General features: G+C 43.1%; 1 protein-coding gene across 1 annotated transcript in view; it reads left to right on the top strand.

Annotated features, from left to right (window-relative positions):
• RYR3 (ryanodine receptor 3) overlaps positions 1–19201 on the top strand; it is a 396626-nt gene that overhangs the window by 346597 nt on the left and 30828 nt on the right. The window contains 12 exon segments of the mRNA XM_033190880.1: positions 678–784; positions 1829–1880; positions 2825–2881; positions 4499–4598; positions 4752–4831; positions 6695–6771; positions 9269–9342; positions 9916–9933; positions 10335–10415; positions 10864–10952; positions 14639–14767; positions 18637–18741. Coding sequence (XP_033046771.1) covers positions 678–784; positions 1829–1880; positions 2825–2881; positions 4499–4598; positions 4752–4831; positions 6695–6771; positions 9269–9342; positions 9916–9933; positions 10335–10415; positions 10864–10952; positions 14639–14767; positions 18637–18741 — 969 coding nt within the window.

The following is a 19201-nucleotide window of genomic DNA, read 5'->3' as shown; positions in this document are numbered from 1 at the left end:
CTGCTAGAAAATTCACTTTTACCTCTGACATTAGCTGCTATTTCTCTTTCCGTGAAAGGCGATAAAGAAAAGACCTGATAAAGGGAGAAGGGCAAGGCCTGCAGCTCCAGGATGGCAGCTCTCAGGAGCAACAAGAATTTTAGAATCAAGAGTTAGGTTAGGAGAGAGAAATGTTTTGCTGGGTTGAATCTAGATTAGTATTAGACCCAAAATGGCTCCACTGCTTGGTAACTCTTGCCCCACCTCCATGTCGAGCCCAGCTCTTCAAAAGATATGTCAGCTGTTGGCCTGAGAGAGCCAGTCTCTCAGGTGACTCTGTGGGGTTTTCCTCCTGAACTCAGGTGCCCAGAGCTTGCATGAGAGGTCAGCTGATTGGAATCTGTAGCTATTCCCTTTATGGGCAGCCTTTTGCTTTTTATTTTGTTTTAACCTGAAATTGGAATGTTTCTTTGATTGGCTGTAAACATAAAAAATAGATATACATATATACACATATATCTCAAACCTCGCACCTTTAGGGCTTCTATCCTGAAATAAATAGATGACCTAGTGGTTTTGTGTTGTGCTTTAGTCTGATGCACTCTATGCCTTGCGCTTTACCTTCTCTTTGTTCGCATGCAGTCACGTGGCACGAGATTAAATTCATGCCTAAGACCTATCTGTGTTGGTTTGTGTAGAAATCTCCAAAGGTGGAAGAGGAGGAGGAGGAAGAGATGGAAAAACAACCTGACCCACTACATCAGATCATTCTCTATTTTAGCCGCAACGCTCTCACGGAGAGGAGGTCAGAACCACCAGATCACCAGCTTCTCCCAGGCACCAGGGATACTTGTGTCCACTCCTAACCTTCCTCTCTCAGACGGCAGTGGGTGGAAAAGGGAAGCCAGATTTGAGCAGCCCTCCTTGCTGCCTTATATGTGGCCATCAAGACATGTCTAGGGAGCCAGGCGCGGTGGCTCACGCCTATAATCCCAGCACTTTAAGAGGCCAAGGCAGGTGGACCGTCTGAGGTCAGGAGCTCGAGGCCAGCCTGACCAACATGGTGAAACACTGTCTCTACTGAAACTACAAAATTAGCCAGGCATGGTGGCGCACGCCTGTAATCCCAGCTACTCAGGAGGCTGAGGCAGGACAGTCGCTTGAACCCGGGAGTCAGAGGCTGCAGTGAGCAAAGATTGCTCCATTGCTTTCCAGCCTGGGCAACAAGAGCGAAACTCCGTCTCCAGAAAAAAAGATATGTCTAGGGAAACTACATCAAGCCACAGCCTGCTCTTCATAATGTCAGACACGGAGCTGAAGATTAAACAGCCTAAAACTGTTTCCATGAGTCAGTTAATCTCTTAATTCCATGTTAAGCCAATGCTGGTTCCCATTTTCAGAGTGGTTTCTAAGAATCAGAGTCGGGGAAAGGATTTTCTGATTAATTCACTAGTACTTATAATTTGAGATTTATATGATTCTTAGTCTTTCTTGTGGGGTCCAAAGAGTAGCCTGCTAAGGCTGGGCACAGTGGCTCATGCCTGTAATTCCAGCACTTTGGGAGGCCAAGGCGGGTGGATCACTTGAAGCAGGAGTTTGAAACCAGCCTGGCCAATATGGTGAAACCCTGTTTCTACTAAAAATACAAAAAAATTAGCTGGGTGTGGTGGCGGGCGCCTGTCATCCCAACTACTGGGAAAGTTGAGGCAGGAGAATCGCTTGAATCCAGGAGGTGGAGGTTGCAGTGAGCCGAGATCGCACCATTGCACTCCAGCCTGGCGGACAAGAGCAAAACTATGTCTCAAAAAAAAAAAGGTAGCCTGCTAAATATTTCCTCCATTCTTTCCAGCAAATTGGAAGACGACCCTTTGTACACCTCCTATTCCAGCATGATGGCTAAGGTACACCCAGGTTTTCTGCCCATTGTCTCTTTCTATCTTCCCTTAGACTTCTTTAGATGCATGAAAATTGTCATGTTGCATAGCAGGCCTGGGACTTTGTCATGACGTAGGTTTCAGGCATTGCACAATTCATGTGCCATAGAGATGATATTAGTAAACCACTTCACCGTCTTCCTAAGGAAACCTTGAAGCTTTGCAGAAACAACGGGTGCTGATAGATAGGTTCACACTGACATTTCTAAAGCCAGCTAAATGGGGCTTAGGCATACAGACAACCCTTGTGTTTTCACTCAATGTTCAGGATACATCAGATAGTTCAAACACATCCACAGGTGAAGGTTAGAAACTAGAGAGAGCTCCCAGTGTTCTGGAAGAGGCAGTGTGACCAGAGATGTTCTATGTCACCTAGAAAGATGGTGACCTCTGGAATGCTGAGTGAATAAGGGAAACTTTCATGTCAGGCAGAAAGAATGTGTTGGGGTATAGGAGCACCTATTTGTTAATCTAGCTGTACCACAGGGCCCCAGTGGGAAGAGGCACTTTAGGATTCACATCCTAGATGATGTGTCTCCAATCTTACTGCCATGCCCTTGGGGCTGTATCTAGGAAGTGGCAGCTCCCTGCCTTCCCGTCTCCCATTTACACCAGAACTTTCCTAAGGGAGGAGGGTTCAAGTCTGTGGTTAAATCAGCTAGGTCGCCATTGATGGTGTGAGCTCCGTGTTCTCATGTCTCATTTATGAACTCTATGGTAACTGCAACGATGGCATTTACAGTAGAAATGTTGCCCAGCAGTGGCCAAAATGTTCCTGGTTTTACACAGTGCTGAGGTCCCGAGGTGCCTGTGAATGACATCCTGTCCCCTGGCCTTGCAGAGTTGTGTTTATTAGATTCACCTTTAATTTGGTTGTCTGTCTTCTCCCTTCCCTGCTCCCTGAAATCCAGAGTTGTCAAAGTGGTGAGGACGAAGAAGAAGATGAAGACAAGGAAAAAACATTCGAAGTAAGTTCTCATGAAGGTTAAAAACAGCCACCCTCCAAGGCCAGCAGGCCAGGCCTTCAGAGGTGGGGGCTGGCATTAGTGTAAGTGGCTCGCCCACCAGGAGTGTGTGAGTTGGCAAATCTGCCTTAATAAAGCACACCCATTAGCTGTGGTTGTCTTGTCTGTCTGCCCATGAAAAGGTAGCAGGTAGTATGCCAGTCAACAAACCACTAGCTTTGTTCTTGTGGGAAATTTTACTCAATTACTATAGTAACAGGGGCCATAGAAGGACAAACTGAAACATCTGAAATGAAAAAAAATCAGAAAAATGAAAATCGAGTCAAGCGTGGTGGCTCATACCTGTAATCCCAGCACTTTGGGAGGCCGGGGGAGGGAAGATCACTTGGGCTTAGAAGTTCAAGACCAGCCTGGGAAACACAGGGAGACCTAACTCATCTATACAAAAATTTAAAAATTAGCTGGGTATGGTAGTGTGCTCCTATAGTCCCAGCTGCTCAGGAGGCTGAGGTAGAAGGATAGCTTGAGCCCAAGTATCTGAGGCAGCAGTGAGTTCTGATTGCACCACTGCACTCCAGGCTGGGCGACAGAGTAACATCCAGTCTCTCAAAAAAGAAAAATAAATAAATAAAATAAGATTAAAAAATCAGAGGAATGGAGATACTTGAATGATTTTTGCACTATTATTCTATAAATGCAAGTTGATAGTGATTTTTATTTTGAGGCAGTACAGGACCCTGAAATTCTCAAGATTAAACTATATTAGGTTACTTGTACTCTTTTGTAGACAAAGTACATGACAAAACACGGCAGAAGTAAATGACTATAATTACAGTCTGGAAAGCTTTGACATTCACATTACCCATGTCTGGTAGAAAGTGTGCGGTGGCTCACGCCTGCAATCCTAGCACTTTGGGAGGCCAAGGCGGGTAGATTACCTGATGTCAGGAGTTCAAGACCAGCCTGGCACTCCAGCCTGAGGGACAAGAGCAAAACTCTGTTTCAAAAAATGGCCTGGCCAACATGGCGAAACCCCATCTCTACTAAAAATACAAAATTAGCTGGGTGTGGTGGCACACGACTGTAATCCCAGCTACTGGGGAGGCTAAGCTAGGAGAATCGTTTGAACCCAGGAGGCGGAGTTGGCAGTGAGCTGAGATCACACCACTGCACTCCAGCCTGGGAGACAGAATGAGACTCCATCTCCAGAAAAGAAAGGTGTTAGCTGTGGTCTGAGCATTCCAGATAAGTGAGCATTTCTTGGATTCAGCCAGAAATACTCAAGTTGACCCCTCAGCAGGTTTCCCTATGTAACAGAACATTGAAAACAAACACATTTTAATGTCGGGTTGCTTCCCACAATTATGGTATCCAAAAGGAATGAACTGCGTTTTCTATCGGTACAAAAAATGGAAAATATATCATCAAAATAAGAGTGATGGGTAGACAGTTTTAGAAAGCTGGGTAGTGTCTGGAAATGAACTTCAGAGGTCTGCTTTATCCAAGTGGATGTGTGTTGCCTTCCTTAGGTCACTGGAAAATTCTCTCTCACCTCACTATGGGTGAACTCCCTGGTGGTGGGTAGAAACCAGTCTTTCCCGGTGATTTTTTTGCCCCCAGGAGAAAGAGATGGAGAAGCAGAAAACCCTCTATCAGCAAGCTCGGCTGCATGAGCGTGGTGCCGCAGAGATGGTCCTTCAGATGATAAGCGCCAGCAAAGGTGATTTCCCTAGTTTCTGGATGAACCCATGTAACTTCCACAAAGATATCATGCTGTGACATAAAGCCATTATTAAAGAGCCCTGCTAAGGCCCAGTAGGCATGATTTACCATCTGTTTCCTTAGTGATTCAATCGAATCTTCACCATGGCAGGTGAGATGAGCCCCATGGTGGTTGAGACTCTGAAGCTGGGGATCGCCATTCTGAACGGAGGCAATGCTGGTGTGCAACAGGTAATGGGAACTTGCGGCATCTGGGCAGACTCCCGGGGTATTCCCGTTTGACACCTGTCATGCTTCAGGGAAGAGGAGTTGACTAGGGGTACACCCAGAATCACTTAGCTGGCATTTGTCCTTAGTGGCCAGTTATATCAGAGTAGCTGGGAACACAACCAGGGCTGGGAGTCTACAGGCAAATGTGTCTTTAATAAAGAGGTTTTACCCAGGATTAAATATAAAAAACATTTAGTTTTTCATCAGTAGATAGCTTTCTGTATAAATATTCTCTAGAAGAATGTCCTGAGAGTCAGGTTTTTACTTTAGCCCTTTATTTTCACTTATTAGCTGCCTTTACTATGAGCAAGGAGCCTCAGCAGTTAAGTGGAGTTGATAAACTCATAAACCTGTTATTCGGCCGGGCGCAGTGGCTCAAGCCTGTAATCCCAGCACTTTGGGAGGCCGAGACGGGCGGATCACGAGGTCAGGAGATCAAGACCATCCAGGCTAACATGGTGAAACCCCGTCTCTACTAAAAAATATAAAAAACTAGCCGGGCGAGGTGGCGGGCACCTGTAGTCTCAGCTACTTGGGAGGCGGAGGCAGGAGAATGGTGTAAACCTGGGAGGCAGAGCTTGCAGTGAGCTGAGATCCGGCCACCGCACTCCAGCCTGGGCGACAGACGAGACTCCAGCTCAAAAAAAAAAAAAAAAAACCTGTTATTCATTGATTCATTCATTCATTGAACAACTCTTTACTGGCTGATGACCATGCCAGGCTCTGCTGCAAAGGCTGAGGGTGTAGTAGTGAGTAATACAAATAAAAACTCCTGCCATCGTGCAACCTACACTCTAGTGAGCATCAACACATAGACGCATACAACCAAGTACCTGACACATGGTATTCCTTCAACAATCTGAATTGGAACAGGCTACAGAAGACAGGAACGCACTGGTGTTTCTCAGGCCCTCCGGGTTCTGGTGAAGGGCATCTGTGTGTACAAGGAAGTGAAATTTCTTTTTTTTACCTTGACTTAAATTCTGAGTGCCATTTTCTTTTCTTTTTTTTTCTTTTATTATTTAAGTTCTAGGGTACATGTGCACAACGTGCAGGTTTGTTACATAATATACATGTACCGTGTTGGTGTGCTGCACCCATTAACTCGTCCTTTACGTTAGGTATATCTCCTAATGCTATCCCTCCCCAAACAGACCCTTGGCATTCATGAGGGTTACATCCCAGGGCCTGTGAGAGTCTTCACATTCACAACTACCATTGTTGCATATAGCTTTTCCCAGTCTTTAACTCATCCCCCCACAATGTCTCCAATTTTTCATTAAAAACTGTCATTTTCTAAGTTAGCCTTCACTTTCTGTTTCTACCACCTACCACTAGCTGTCAGTTGACTTTCTTACAGGGCCTTTTGTTTATTTTTTAAAAAACAAAATTTTTATTATATCAGACAAAGTTCCTACCTTCCAGTAAGAGAGAACACAGGAAACAAGGCCTCACTGTGAAAGAAATACTGAGCTTTCAGCTAGGCTCCTCACTGGCTAAGCTCCTTGCTCCTGTGTGCCAAATTCAGGGCATGAGCTATTCAGATTATAACTCAGTTTCATGATACATTACTGTATCACGGCCTTGGTGCTGGCTCCCAAATAGAAGGGACCTCAAACAGTAGGTCTATGAATGTCTTTTCTTCCCTAGAAGAAATGCCAGTGGGCCTTTATAAAATAAACATGATCTACCCCAAGGGACTCTGATTCCCTATGTAGAAGGTCCAACTGAGTGTGGCTGGAGATTTCTCCATCAGGATTAGGAGGGTCAGCTCTGTGACATAGTTTTCATGACTTTTCCCTTTACAACGTGTCTCCCTTGCAGAAAATGCTAGATTACCTAAAGGAGAAAAAGGATGCTGGATTCTTTCAAAGCCTTTCTGGTCTTATGCAGTCTTGCAGGTAAATGCGGGAAAACTACCATAGCATTTAAAAATTCTTTCCTCTAAGGATAGGTGGCAGGGGAAGGGGAGCACAAAATATACTGGCCTACCATAGAATTCTTGAGAGAGGAGTCACCTACTTTAGAAAGCTGAGAGAGTAGGTGTTGTTCCTCCAGTCTTCAGGATTACAATTCAACTAGCATTCAGAGGGGAAAATGGGATTGCCATTAGCCACGTACCCACGCTCCCTCACTGGCGTTGTGTTTAGTCTCCTTTCCTTACCTCCATTTTTATGTTGCTCTCCCAGGAGACTCAGTGTGCACATTGAGTTTCTCCTTGAACATGTATGCCCATAAAAGTCAAACCAGAAAAGAATGGAAAAGGGGGGGATTCCTGACCATGACTCAAGGCTATGTTTTATTAAAGCCACTAGGTACTTTGCTCATCTTATCCTTAACAGTTCTTTGAGCTCGAACGTGTGTTAGGGTGGTATGTATTTTGACACATCCATTTTGACAGGGGTACATCCTGGCACGGGACCATTTTGACATAGCCTAAAAAATAAGGCTTTGAACTTTCTGTTCATATGGTTAAGCTGTTTAAGCCACCCCTCATGGCTGAACGGCTCTGACACATAAATAATATATAACCAAGAGTCATAGGTCATGATACTTGCTCAATTCAGAGATGAGCCAGAATCTAAGAAAAGTGTCAGCCTGTTGTCTAAGATTCATATGTATTTGGATAGTCGGCAAGTAATTGTAAAAGAAATTAAACTTTTAATTACCTAGCTCATTTACCTCCAATTATGCTTTCCATTTAAAAATGTGGAGGATGGACATCCTTTCTTTTGGTGGACTATATACTTTTGCTAACCATATTTCACTGGGTAAAATATCGTAACCTGGGCAGTAGGGAGTGTATCTGAGCTGCAGGATAATTCTTTATTCTCCGCTCTGTGGGGCTTCTTCCCCACCAACAGTTTATTCATTTATTCTCTCTCTCAGGGAAACAAAATGGAATATTTCCAGGCCTGACTCTCTGAGGCTAAAATAGTATGTATGAACTCAGAGATGGCAAAAATCAAGGCAACTCAACTTCATATTGCTCATAAAATTATCCATTTACTTTGTAAGAGTTCTCTCAGTATCCTGTAATCCTTAATATTTCTAAACTCATGTATAATGACAGTTTGGAGAGACAGGTGATATACGCTTAGATGCCAACTGAGTCCTAACAGAAGTTTTAAGATGTCTTACTGCTGGGTTTTTTATGATTATGAAAACAATATATGTTTTAAAAATATCTAAGCAGTAGGGAAATTAAAACATTCAAAATGGGTATTTAGGAATGGAGTAAGGATCAGAAATGTGTGTTGCACAGGTTCACATTCAAAACTGCTGCTTCAGAGCAACTGTGTCCAAATGGCCTTGCCTATATTTTCCTCCTCTGGCATCTAAACCACAGTAGAAGGAGAGTTTTGTGTTGATGAGCAGGCCCTTTTGCCAGCAGAATCTGGGGAAAAACACGAACAAAAATGGCAGTAGAGATTTCACTGTTTACCTAAATCATTTTTACCTAAGTGATGAAATTAGGTAAATGGAATTTACTTAAATCACAAAACATACGACTCCTTAAAAAGAAAACAGGAATGCCAGATTTTTCTCCATGGCTTTGCCCATGGAGCTAAGTTTTGCAGAGTCTTAATGAACTTAGCCAGAAACTTTCCTAAGAGCTATATTCTATGTTCTATGAAACCTTTCAGACTGAGGAATAAGTTAGACTCTGTTAGTAAAACGGAATGAGCCCCACTTAGAAATAACATGATCATAGAGTGGATTCATCACCAAGCTTTGTGGTTGCACTAAGTCTTCCTGGCTAAGTAAAATTTGGCAGTGGTTGTGACTGGGAAGGTTGCGGGGAGGAGGGACAAAAATGAAGGCCAACTTGTCGTAAGTTCAGGAACACCTGGAGGCACCATTGCCTATGGAAAGCGGAACCTCAGCTTCTATAGGCTTTTGCGTGTTGTAGAATCATAAAAGGGTGTGGCCCTTTGAAATCTGGAAGTTTGTAGCTTGTCCTGAGCTCTGGAAACCACAGTTCCATGTGATTCTCAGGGAAAGTAGGTAAAGGTGGGAGGCAAACATTGATCAGCGCAGTTTAGAGTAAACTTTCCCTGGAGAAATCTTCAAAACAAATGATTCCTTCTTTATTTGGAAAACCCTTCTAAACCTTCATAAGAAAAGACTCAAACTGGACAGACAATGAGAGTCACCATAAGTGTTCGTGACCCCTCTACCTGTATGTAACAAAGTCTGTGAGCTACAGGCACCTAAGACAACGCTGCTCGGCACAAAACCAAGGAATCATTAGACTTTCAACCACCCTGGAATGTGTTCGTTTATTTATGATAGCACAGGGACAGGATATTCTTAGTCAATAGATACACTCACATTAGAAATCTGCTTTCCCAGTGTGCATAGCCCTGAACCTTGTTTCTTTCTGTCTATTAAAAGTGTCCTTGATTTGAATGCATTTGAGAGGCAGAATAAAGCCGAAGGCCTGGGGATGGTGACTGAAGAAGGAACACGTAAGTAACTAGTAAATGTGAAGGCCGTTCTCTTCCTGATTAAAATTTTTTTTTGTTTTTTGGTTTTTTTGCAGGCAGAGTTTCTCTCTTGTTGCTCAGGCTGGACTACAGTGGCACGATCTCAGCTCACTGCAACCTCTGTCTCCTGGGTTCAAGCAATTCTCCTACCTCATCCTCCCAAGGAGCTGGGATTACAGGCGTCCACCACCATACCCAGCTAATTTTTTGTATTTTTAGTAGAGGTGGCATTTCATCATGTTGGCCAGGCTGGTCTTGAACTCCTGACCTCAAGTGATCCGTCCCACCTTGGCCTCCCATAGTGCTGGAATTACAGGCGTGAGCCACTGCACCCAGCCATTTAAAATCTTAATTACCTATGTCTGGTCAGAGTTCATGTCTTTGCTTAATATGCAAGGACTTGCTCTGTTTCAGCAAAATGTTTCCATCAGTAGCTTTAATAAAGCTATCATCTAGGATAGATGTGTTCACATAGCCAGTTTTAACTAAAGACAGTTTATCATGATGTTTACAGTTTTCTTACTTTGTATTCTTCAATTTTTCTCTCATTACCAGTCATTGTTCGTGAACGTGGTAAGTTTCAGTTTCTGGCCTGAGTTCCTACCATGTGTGTGAATCCTAGGAGATCCCATTTTAATTGCCTCAGAAACATTTTAGGCTTGGTGGTTGCATGTTGAGTTGAACTCAGCAGTTTGGTGCTTAATTAAAGAAGTGTCTTCCATCTGTCAAGCATGGGTTATGGACCGTGAGCCATTTACTCTCCTTACCCAGTTGTCTTCATTACAAATGTATTTGTTGGGCATTGTGCTCTGCAGCCTCAGCTCAGTTTAATCGGGCTTTTCACCATTCATCCAGAGTTCCTTTTCCAAACCATTCTGACACAACTCCTTTATCATCTGTGTAGTCACTTGCATTAGAAAGTATTCTCTGTTGAGAAGCCAAACCGATGCTCATCAACATTTTATGTTTTCAAGGTGAAAAAGTACTCCAGAATGACGAGTTCACGCGTGATCTCTTTCGATTCCTACAGTTGCTTTGTGAGGGACATAACAGTGGTGAGTGGAACAGATTGATCTGCCAAGAAAACACAGCACTCAGGGACAAAACTAAAATTCCATTCAGTGGGCCCCCATTTGATGCAACTAGTTGTTAACTCGAGGACATCGGTTAATGCATTCCTCAATAAGAAACTATGTAAATATCATGGCTAGTGATACTTAGTGCCACCAAGGCTAAGCTGCTTCCAGAATCCTTAGATGAGAAATCTAAATACCCAGCCCTTTCCATCTAGCCCTTTGGGGCTCATTAAGTCCAGTTTCTGGTGTCGGCAGGTTGGGGGGTGCTCAGAGCAGAGCTCTGCCCTGCAGGATCTGCCATGATCCAAACATGGTATTTTTGTAAGCCTTTTCACATAGAATGTCTTATCTGAGCTCAGCTGAGAGGGCATGCCTGGCCCCCTTGGCACGGCAGGGACAAGCTCTGACCCAGCACTGGTGCTCTCAGACTTTCAGAACTTCCTGCGGACTCAGATGGGTAACACCACCACCGTGAATGTCATCATCAGCACTGTGGACTACCTTCTGCGTCTGCAGGTGAGTGGGAGGGCCTTGGACGATGGGACCTCTCACCTTTGCTTCCAAAAGAGACACACGGTTAGACAGGGTCAGGGACAGCCCAGGATATGGTTAGACCCCCATAAGGAAGGCGTTGTAATGTATATCCACAGATGCATGGGAAGTCCAGCGTCCAAACAGTACATTTGAAGACAGAAGTGGGAGACGTGGTTAAACGCCAAATCATCTGTTGTAAAATGCTGGTTTACTTTAGTTTTGCCAGTGAAAACCGATCTGTGGTGCTATAAAACAATCAAGAGCTATAAGACGACCAAAAGCTCTGAAATAACCTGTGAATGAGAACAGATTTCACTAGAAAAAAAGACTTACCCAAGATGATAGGAATAGGATGAGTTTACAAGTTTGTGTTGAGAAGTCAGATGGTTTGTTTCAAGGGAGTCCAAATTATGTTGAGAAAATCTATACGAACATATTAACAAAAAGAGATTTTTTTTTTCCTTTTTGCTGATTCCTCATCCTGGTTCTGCCACTTACTGGTTTGTAACCTAGAGCAATCTATTTAACGTGCCTGTGTTCCAGTTTTTTCATCAGTAAAAGGGGTAGGACCTATGCCATAGGTGGTAGTAAAGATTGAGAGGTTGAATACAGGTATACCTCATTTTATTGCAGTTGATTTGACTGTGCTTCACAGATGCCGTGTGTTTTACAAATCGAAGGTTTGTGGTAACCCTGCATCAAGCAAGTCTATCTGTGCCGTTTTACCAACAGCATGTACTGACTTGGTGTCTCTGTCACATTTTGATGATTCTCACAATATTTCAGACTTTTCACTATTACACTTGTAAGGTGATCAGTGATCTTCGATGTTACTATCGTAATTGTTTTGGGGTGCCAAGAAATATGCCCATGTAAGACAGCAAACTTAATCAATGTTGCATGTGTTCTCACCACTCCACCAACTGTTCCTCCTCCTCCTCGGGCCTGCCTATTCCCTGAGACATAACAGTGTTGAAGTTAGGTCAGTTAATAACCCTACAGTGGCCTCTGAGTGTTCAAGTGAAAGGATGAGTCACATGTCTCCCACTTTAAATCAAAAGCTAGAAATGATTAAGCTTAGGAAGGAAGGCATGTTGAAAGCTAAGACAGGCCCAAAGCTAGGCCCCTTGCACTAAGCAGCCAAGCTATGCAAAGAAAAAGTTATTAAAGGACATTAAAAATGAGGGCTGCCTCAGTGAACATATGAATGATAAGATAGCAAAACACCCTTACTACTGAAATGGGGACAGTGCGAGTGGTCTGGATAGGTCAAACCAGCCACAACATTGTCGTAGGCCAAAATCTAATCTAGAGCAGGGCTCTAACTCTCTTCAATTCTGTGAAGGCTGAGAGAGGTGAGGAAACTGCCTGAGAACAGTTTGAAGCTAGCAGAGTTTGGTTCATGAGATTTAGGGAAGGAAGTCATCTCCATAACAAAAGTATAAGGTAAAGCAGCAAGTGCAGATGTAGCAAGCTGCAGCAAGTTATCCAGAAGATCTAGCTAGGATAATTGATGAAGGTGGTCACACTAAACAACAGATTTCCCGCATACATGAAACAGCCTTCTCCTGGAAGAGGGATACCATCTAGGACTTTCATAGTTAGAGAGGACAAGCCAATACCTACCTCGCTTCAGAGCTTCAAAGGACAGGCTGACTTTCTTATCAGGGGCAGTCCAGCTGGTAGCTTTAAGTTGAAGCCACTGCTCGTTTACTATTCCAAAAATCCTAGGGCCCTTAAGAATTATGGTAAATCTACTCTGCCCATGCTCTATGTATGGAAAAACAAAGCTTGGACTGTCATTGTTTACGGCATGGTTTACTATTTTAAGCCCACTCTTGACACCCACTGCTCAGAAAAAAAAAAGATTCCTTTCAAAATATTACTGTTCGTTGACCATGCACCTGGTTCCAAGAGCTATATACAAGGAAATGAATCCTGTTTTCATGCCTGCTAATACAACATTTATTCTGCAGCCCATGGATCAAGGAGTAATTTTGACTTGCAAGTCTTATTTTTTAAGAAATGCATTTTGTAAGGCTACAGCTGCTATAGATCTATTCCTCTGATGGATCTGGGCAAGGTAAGTTGAAAACCTTCTGGAAAAGATTCAACATTGTAGATATCATTAAAAAACACTGTGGGCCAGACGCAGTGGCTCACGTCTGTAATCCTAGCACTTTGAGAGGCCGAAGCAGGCAGATCACAAGGTCAGGAGATCGAGACCATCCTGACTAACGTGGTGAAACCCCGTCTCTACTAAAAATACAAAAAAAAAATTAGCCAGGCGTGGTGGCAGGTGCCTGTAGTCCCAGCTACTCAGGAGGCTGAGGCAGGAGAATGGCGTGAACCCGGGAGGTGGAGCTTGCAGTGAGCCAGGATCATACCACTGCACTCCAGCCTGGGCGACAGAGCAAGACTGCATCTCAAAAAAAAAAAAAAAGAAGAAAAAAATTGTGATTCGTGGGAGAAGGTCAAAATATCAACATTAACAGGAGTTGAGGAAGTTGATTGCAACCCTTGTGGATGCTTTGGAGGGGTTCAAGACTTCAGTGGAGGAAATAACTGCAGATGTGTTGGAAATAGCAAGAGAACTAGGATTAGTAGTGGAGCCTGAAGAACATAAACCTGAATTGCTGCAATCTCATGATCAAACTTTGACAAATGAAGAGTTGCCTCTCATGGATGAGCAAAGAAAGTGGTTTCTTGAGATGGAATCTTGCTGGTGAAAACACTCTAAACATTGTTGAAATGCCAAAAGGCATTTAAAATATTACATAAACTTAGTTCATAAAGGAGTGGCAGGGTTTGAGAAGATTGGCTCCAATTTTGAAAGAAGTTCTGTGGGTAAAATGCTATCAAACAGTACATGCTGCAGAGAAATCTTTCATGAAAGGAAGTCAATTGATGCAGTTAGCATTGTCTTATTTTAAGAAATTGCCACAGCCACCTCAACCTTCAGCAGCCACCACCCTGTTCAGTAGTCAGTGGCCATCAACATCAAGGCAAGGCCGTTCACCAGCAAAAAGATGGTGGAACTTACAACTTGCTGAGAGCTCAGATGATTGTTAGCACTTTTTAGCCATAAGTATTTTTTTAATGATGGCATGTACATTGTGTTTTAAAGACATAATGCTGTTGCACACTTAACAGACTACAGCATATCGTAAACATAACTTTTCATGTGCACTGAGAAATCAACATTTTGTACAACTCACTTTATTGTAATATTCACTTTACTGTAGTTTATCTGTAATCAAACTCAGATTATCTCTGAATCTCTGATGTATGCCCGTATATGTAATGTACTCAGAACAATGTCTGGCACTTACAATGTTAGCTGTTACGTTGTTGCTGTTATTATGACTATTTGGATAATTACCATTATCTTCACATATTTCACATTGAATAAATTATCCTATTTCATAGTCTCCCAGTTCCAGCTGAAGGCAGTCCTCACTCCTATCTGTTCTTTCCTCTGGAGGGATATTTGTGCTTGAAAGATTCTAGAGGTCGAGTATCTCTGCGCTTCTTTACAAGGTCTCTGGCTCCTGTCAGAGCAAAGAGGTCCTAGAGATGCAGGATTCTCATGTACCCTTCCCAAACACCGAGTTTAGCTTCACTGACTGAAGTCTGAGAAATACTAAGTTCTACTCATTTGTTTTTAGGAATCAATCAGTGATTTCTACTGGTATTATTCAGGGAAGGACATCATTGATGAATCCGGACAGCACAATTTTTCCAAAGCTCTGGCAGTCACCAAGCAGATTTTCAATTCTCTTACAGAATACATCCAGGTATGTGCTACAGAGTGCATGGTTGAAAGCGAAGAGAACATTGTTGATATGCATGTATTCTATATTCCCTACAGAATACTCGATGGTACACAGTGCACCATCTATCTAGCCCTAATGCCGACAATGTTTACTTTCTATAAACAGGAAGCAGTAGTACCTGCATTCCACAGGAAGCTATAGTTTGGGGTCCCCCAACTAGACCCGTTTATAGTGTTCACACTTGATTTGCATTTATCCAGTGACATTTTGCTTTCCCTCCTAAACTGAACATTTTTCATGGAAAGAAAATGTCTTACGCAACTTAAAATTCTTTATATCTAGAACAATGTCTGGCATAGATCTGTTCAGTAAGCATGGAGAGTCGAGTGGAGAAATGATTCATAGAATGAAGAAATTAAGGGATAAATGATGTTTTCTTGATACTATGAGATTAAAAACAGGATCCATGAGCTCCTACCGATTTGTCAGAAACTAACTCTGGAAGAAGTAACTTCAGAAGCACACAAACTACATGCAGTGGCGGTCAAATCTGCAAGTGAATTTCATGGTAAATGTCTAGATCTTGCAGCAGTCTTTCTCTGTTGGTAGCATTTTCTATGCATTGTCTATGGTGGTCTAGCTGTTTTGGAAAAGGAACAGGATATATTCAGGCATAATTTGCTATAAAATTAGTAGGCATATCATTACCCTCTGTGATACAAGATTTTTTAAAAGCAAAAGTAATACTTCATCTTCAGATTACCATAATCAGGAGACTCATGAATAGGGCTTTTATTCATTCATTCAACAAAACGCTCAGCTTGTACTCTGTGCTGTGGTTCATGAAAAGAAGCACAGTATATTGGCTCTACCCATAAAGAGTTTACAATGTAATTGAGAAAATACATATGCACAAGGAAAATTATTCAATATAAGATGATCATACGGCCGGGCGCGGTGGCTCACGCCTGTAATCCTAACACTTTGGGAGGCTGAGGCGGGTGGATTGTCTGAGCTCGGGAGTTTGAGACCAGCCTGGGCAACATGGTGCAACTGCGTCTCTACTAAAATACAAAAAATTAGCCAGGCATGGTGGTGTGCGCATGTAGTCCCCGCTATTTGGGAGCCTGAGGCAGGAGAATCACTTGAACCCAGAAGGCAGAGGTTGCAGTGAGCTGAGATCACACGGCTGCATTCCAACCTGGGTGACAGAGCTAGAATCAGTATCAATAAATAAATTAATTAAATAAATCATACATGATTTAAAATAATCATACATACTGTGCTTAAGAACCACATATGTGGCTAGGCGTGGTGGCTCACGCAAGTAATCCCAGCTCTTTGGGAGGCCGAGGTGGGCAGATCCCCTGAGGTCAGGAGTTCAAGACCAGCCTGGCCAACATGGTGAAACCCCATCTCTACTAAAAAATACAAAAATTAGCTGGGTGTGGTGGTGGGTGCCTGTAATCCCAGCTACTTGGGAAGCTGAGGCAGGGAGAATTGCTTGAACCCCGGAGGCGGAGCTTGCAGTGAGCCAAGATTGTGCCACTGCACTCCAGCATGGGTGACAGAGCAAGACTCCGTCAAAAAAAAAAAAAAAAAACCACGTATGTATGAGTTCGGAGGAAAGCAAGCCCCTTAAGAGCCTAGGGGTCCAGGTGTGGTGGCTCACTGGGGCCTGTAATCCCAGCACTTTGGGAGGTCAAGGTGGGTGGATCACCTGAGGTCAGGAGTTCGAGACCAGTCTGGCCAACATGGTGAAACCCCATCTCTACTAAAAATACAAATTAGCTGGGCATGGTGGCAGGTGCCTATAATCCTAGCTGCTCAAGAGGCTAAGGCAGGACAATCACTTGAACCCAGGAGGCAGAGGTTGCAGTGAGCTGAGATGGTGCCGTTGCACTCCAGCCTGGACCACAAGAGTGAAACTCTGTCTCAAAAAAAAAAAGCCGAAGGGCTCCAAGTCTCCAGAGTACCACGTAGGCTATGGATGGATGCAGAGAAGGAAGTACATTCTGTGTCAGTGATTTGGAAAAGTTAGAGATAGGATTGTGCATGGCTTTATAAGAAATAATGTCAGCAATTATATCCATCTTGCTGAAACAGAAGACATAGGTAAGGAAAGACATGGAGAATGTTTTTTACCTTTTCCCATACACCTTCATTTCTTTCCCAAAGAACATTTTTATTCCAAGAGTCCAAGAGTTTTTAGCGACTCTTTTTTTTACTGGTGATGTGACTGAGCCAAAACTTGTTCTATGAAAAATATTAAATTATCATCAAATAAAGATCCATGGGATGAGCCAGCTGGCACCATCAGATCATATTTGCTCATTAAAAGAAACACAAAACTAAGACTGTCAACTTGAAAGGGAGGATTTTGAGGGGAGATGTATCCTTGTCACTCAAGCATTATAAGGACATAAAGAGATAAACCTAAAAACAAGTTACTGAAGTTTCACAAAATGCAGTGTACCTAAGGAGATCATTGAATATATTTGATAAGCATCTGATTTGATCTCTGCAAAATCCATCCTCATCTTCAGAAGTTCCCGTGGAGCACGAACCCAAAAGTAAAGGAGAAGCTCATTTTTGGTGAATGTGTTTCTTTCAGCAACCAGCTTTGTTCCAGAAAGAATCTAAAGGTTTCTAGGGATCAGACACGGAATGTACATAAACAGGAATTTTTAACAAACTCATGTGCTTTGGGAATGCAGGCAGTATTTCTCCTGCTCACCTTTTCAACCTTGGGAATCCTGCCAAGACGTTTCTAGAAATTAGGGTAATATATGTGTTCCTTTTAGAACTTTCTTACTAATTCGGAGATTGGTTAAAGGGTAGAAAAAATAGACTGTAAAGAAAAGATAAGAAATGTTGGCTCAATAGTGATCTTCAAAAATAGTGAGATTATTGACCATGCACTGTGGCTCATGCCTGTAATCCCAGCACTTTGGGAGGCTAAGGCAGGTGGATCACTTGAGACCAGGAGTTTGAGACCAACCTGGCCAACATGACAAAACCCTGTCTCTCTTAAAAATACAAAACAATCAGCCAGGCATGGTGGCACATGCCTGTAATCTCAGCTACTTGGGAGGCTGAGTCACAAGAATCATTTGAACCCAGTGGGCAGAGGTTGCAGTGAGCTGAGATCATGCCACTGCACTCCAGCCTGGGTGACAGAGAGAGACTGTCTTAAACACACACACATACACACACACACACACACGCACACACACACAGAGTGAGATTATTAACATGGAAAATGCAAACTAAGTTATTCCTCTACATTTGACTTTCAGAGAAGTTTGTTAGAGATGCTATTATATCTGAAGTTTAGGTTAATAAGAAAATCCTAGAAGTGGTTGAATGCTTAGATTATTACACATAATTTTTTTTTTTTTTTTTTTTTTTTTTTTTACTTAATTAGATAGCTGTGTGGTTATCAGCATGTGTAACTTTGCCTGGAAACAATAGGCAGATGAGGGCCTGGTTTTCACACTGCTTCACAGCACTCTTGAGTTCCTCCAAAGGCCTCTGAGGCCAAGGTGAGGGTGGGGAGCGTGCCCTTCAGCCCTGTGTCAACCACAGCATTTCCCTGTTTTAAATATTGTTCTCCAGTGTAAGCTTTCATTTTAAGAACTCATTCTGACGCTAAAAGAAAGTCTCTGAAAGTCGCTGGACTGTGAAATCCCTAGTGGTTTTTCCTAGGTATGGTATCCTAGAATCAGGAAAAGAAAAAAGTAGTATCTTGGGAAAATACCGAGCTGTGAAATCCTTGACTTTTGGAAAGTCTGTCTGCTCATATAAGTAGGTATCAGATGCCCTTGCTAGGCAGGTTTCGGCGCAACTTGTGATGCTGAAGTGACATAAGAATGTCCTCTTCTCCACAGGGCCCTTGCATTGGTAATCAGCAGAGCCTGGCTCACAGCAGGCTGTGGGACGCCGTGGTTGGCTTCCTCCATGTCTTTGCTAATATGCAGATGAAACTGTCTCAGGTACTGTGGCCCATTCCCTGCACGTGTCATTGTTGTGAAATGCTAAGTCGGTCCTCACTCCTTGGTGTTCCCATTGTGATGTGGCTGCTTGATCAGAGGCTGGACAAGTCATGCATATTAGGTCTCAGTTTTTTAAACTGAAGGCCAAAATGGGAGACAGAAACGAATGCCTCCGGGGGGGCGTCCCAGACAGGCTTTTGCATGAACGCAGCTTCCTTCTTTGTGTCTCACCAACCTACCCATTTTATTATTGTCTCAACATTTGCTTTCTATGGTGCTAATCCTTTCTGCTTCCTTGTCACTGTTTTGTCAACTTATAAACACTCCCTACCAGCCCCATCCGTCCATCTGTCCCATGTTGCATGTCTCTGTAATCCACATCCCTCTTCTCTCTCACCCCTGCTTCCTTCCTCCCTCCCTCCCTGTCCCTGCCTCTCCTTCTCACTCCCCATCTCTCTGG

The sequence above is a fragment of the Trachypithecus francoisi genome, unplaced genomic scaffold (assembly GCF_009764315.1).
Source record: "Trachypithecus francoisi isolate TF-2019V2 unplaced genomic scaffold, Tfra_2.0 Lachesis_group3, whole genome shotgun sequence".
Lineage (NCBI taxonomy): Eukaryota > Metazoa > Chordata > Mammalia > Primates > Cercopithecidae > Trachypithecus > Trachypithecus francoisi.
Note: the sequence above shows the minus strand (reverse complement) of the source record. Positions and strands in the feature narration are given on the sequence as shown.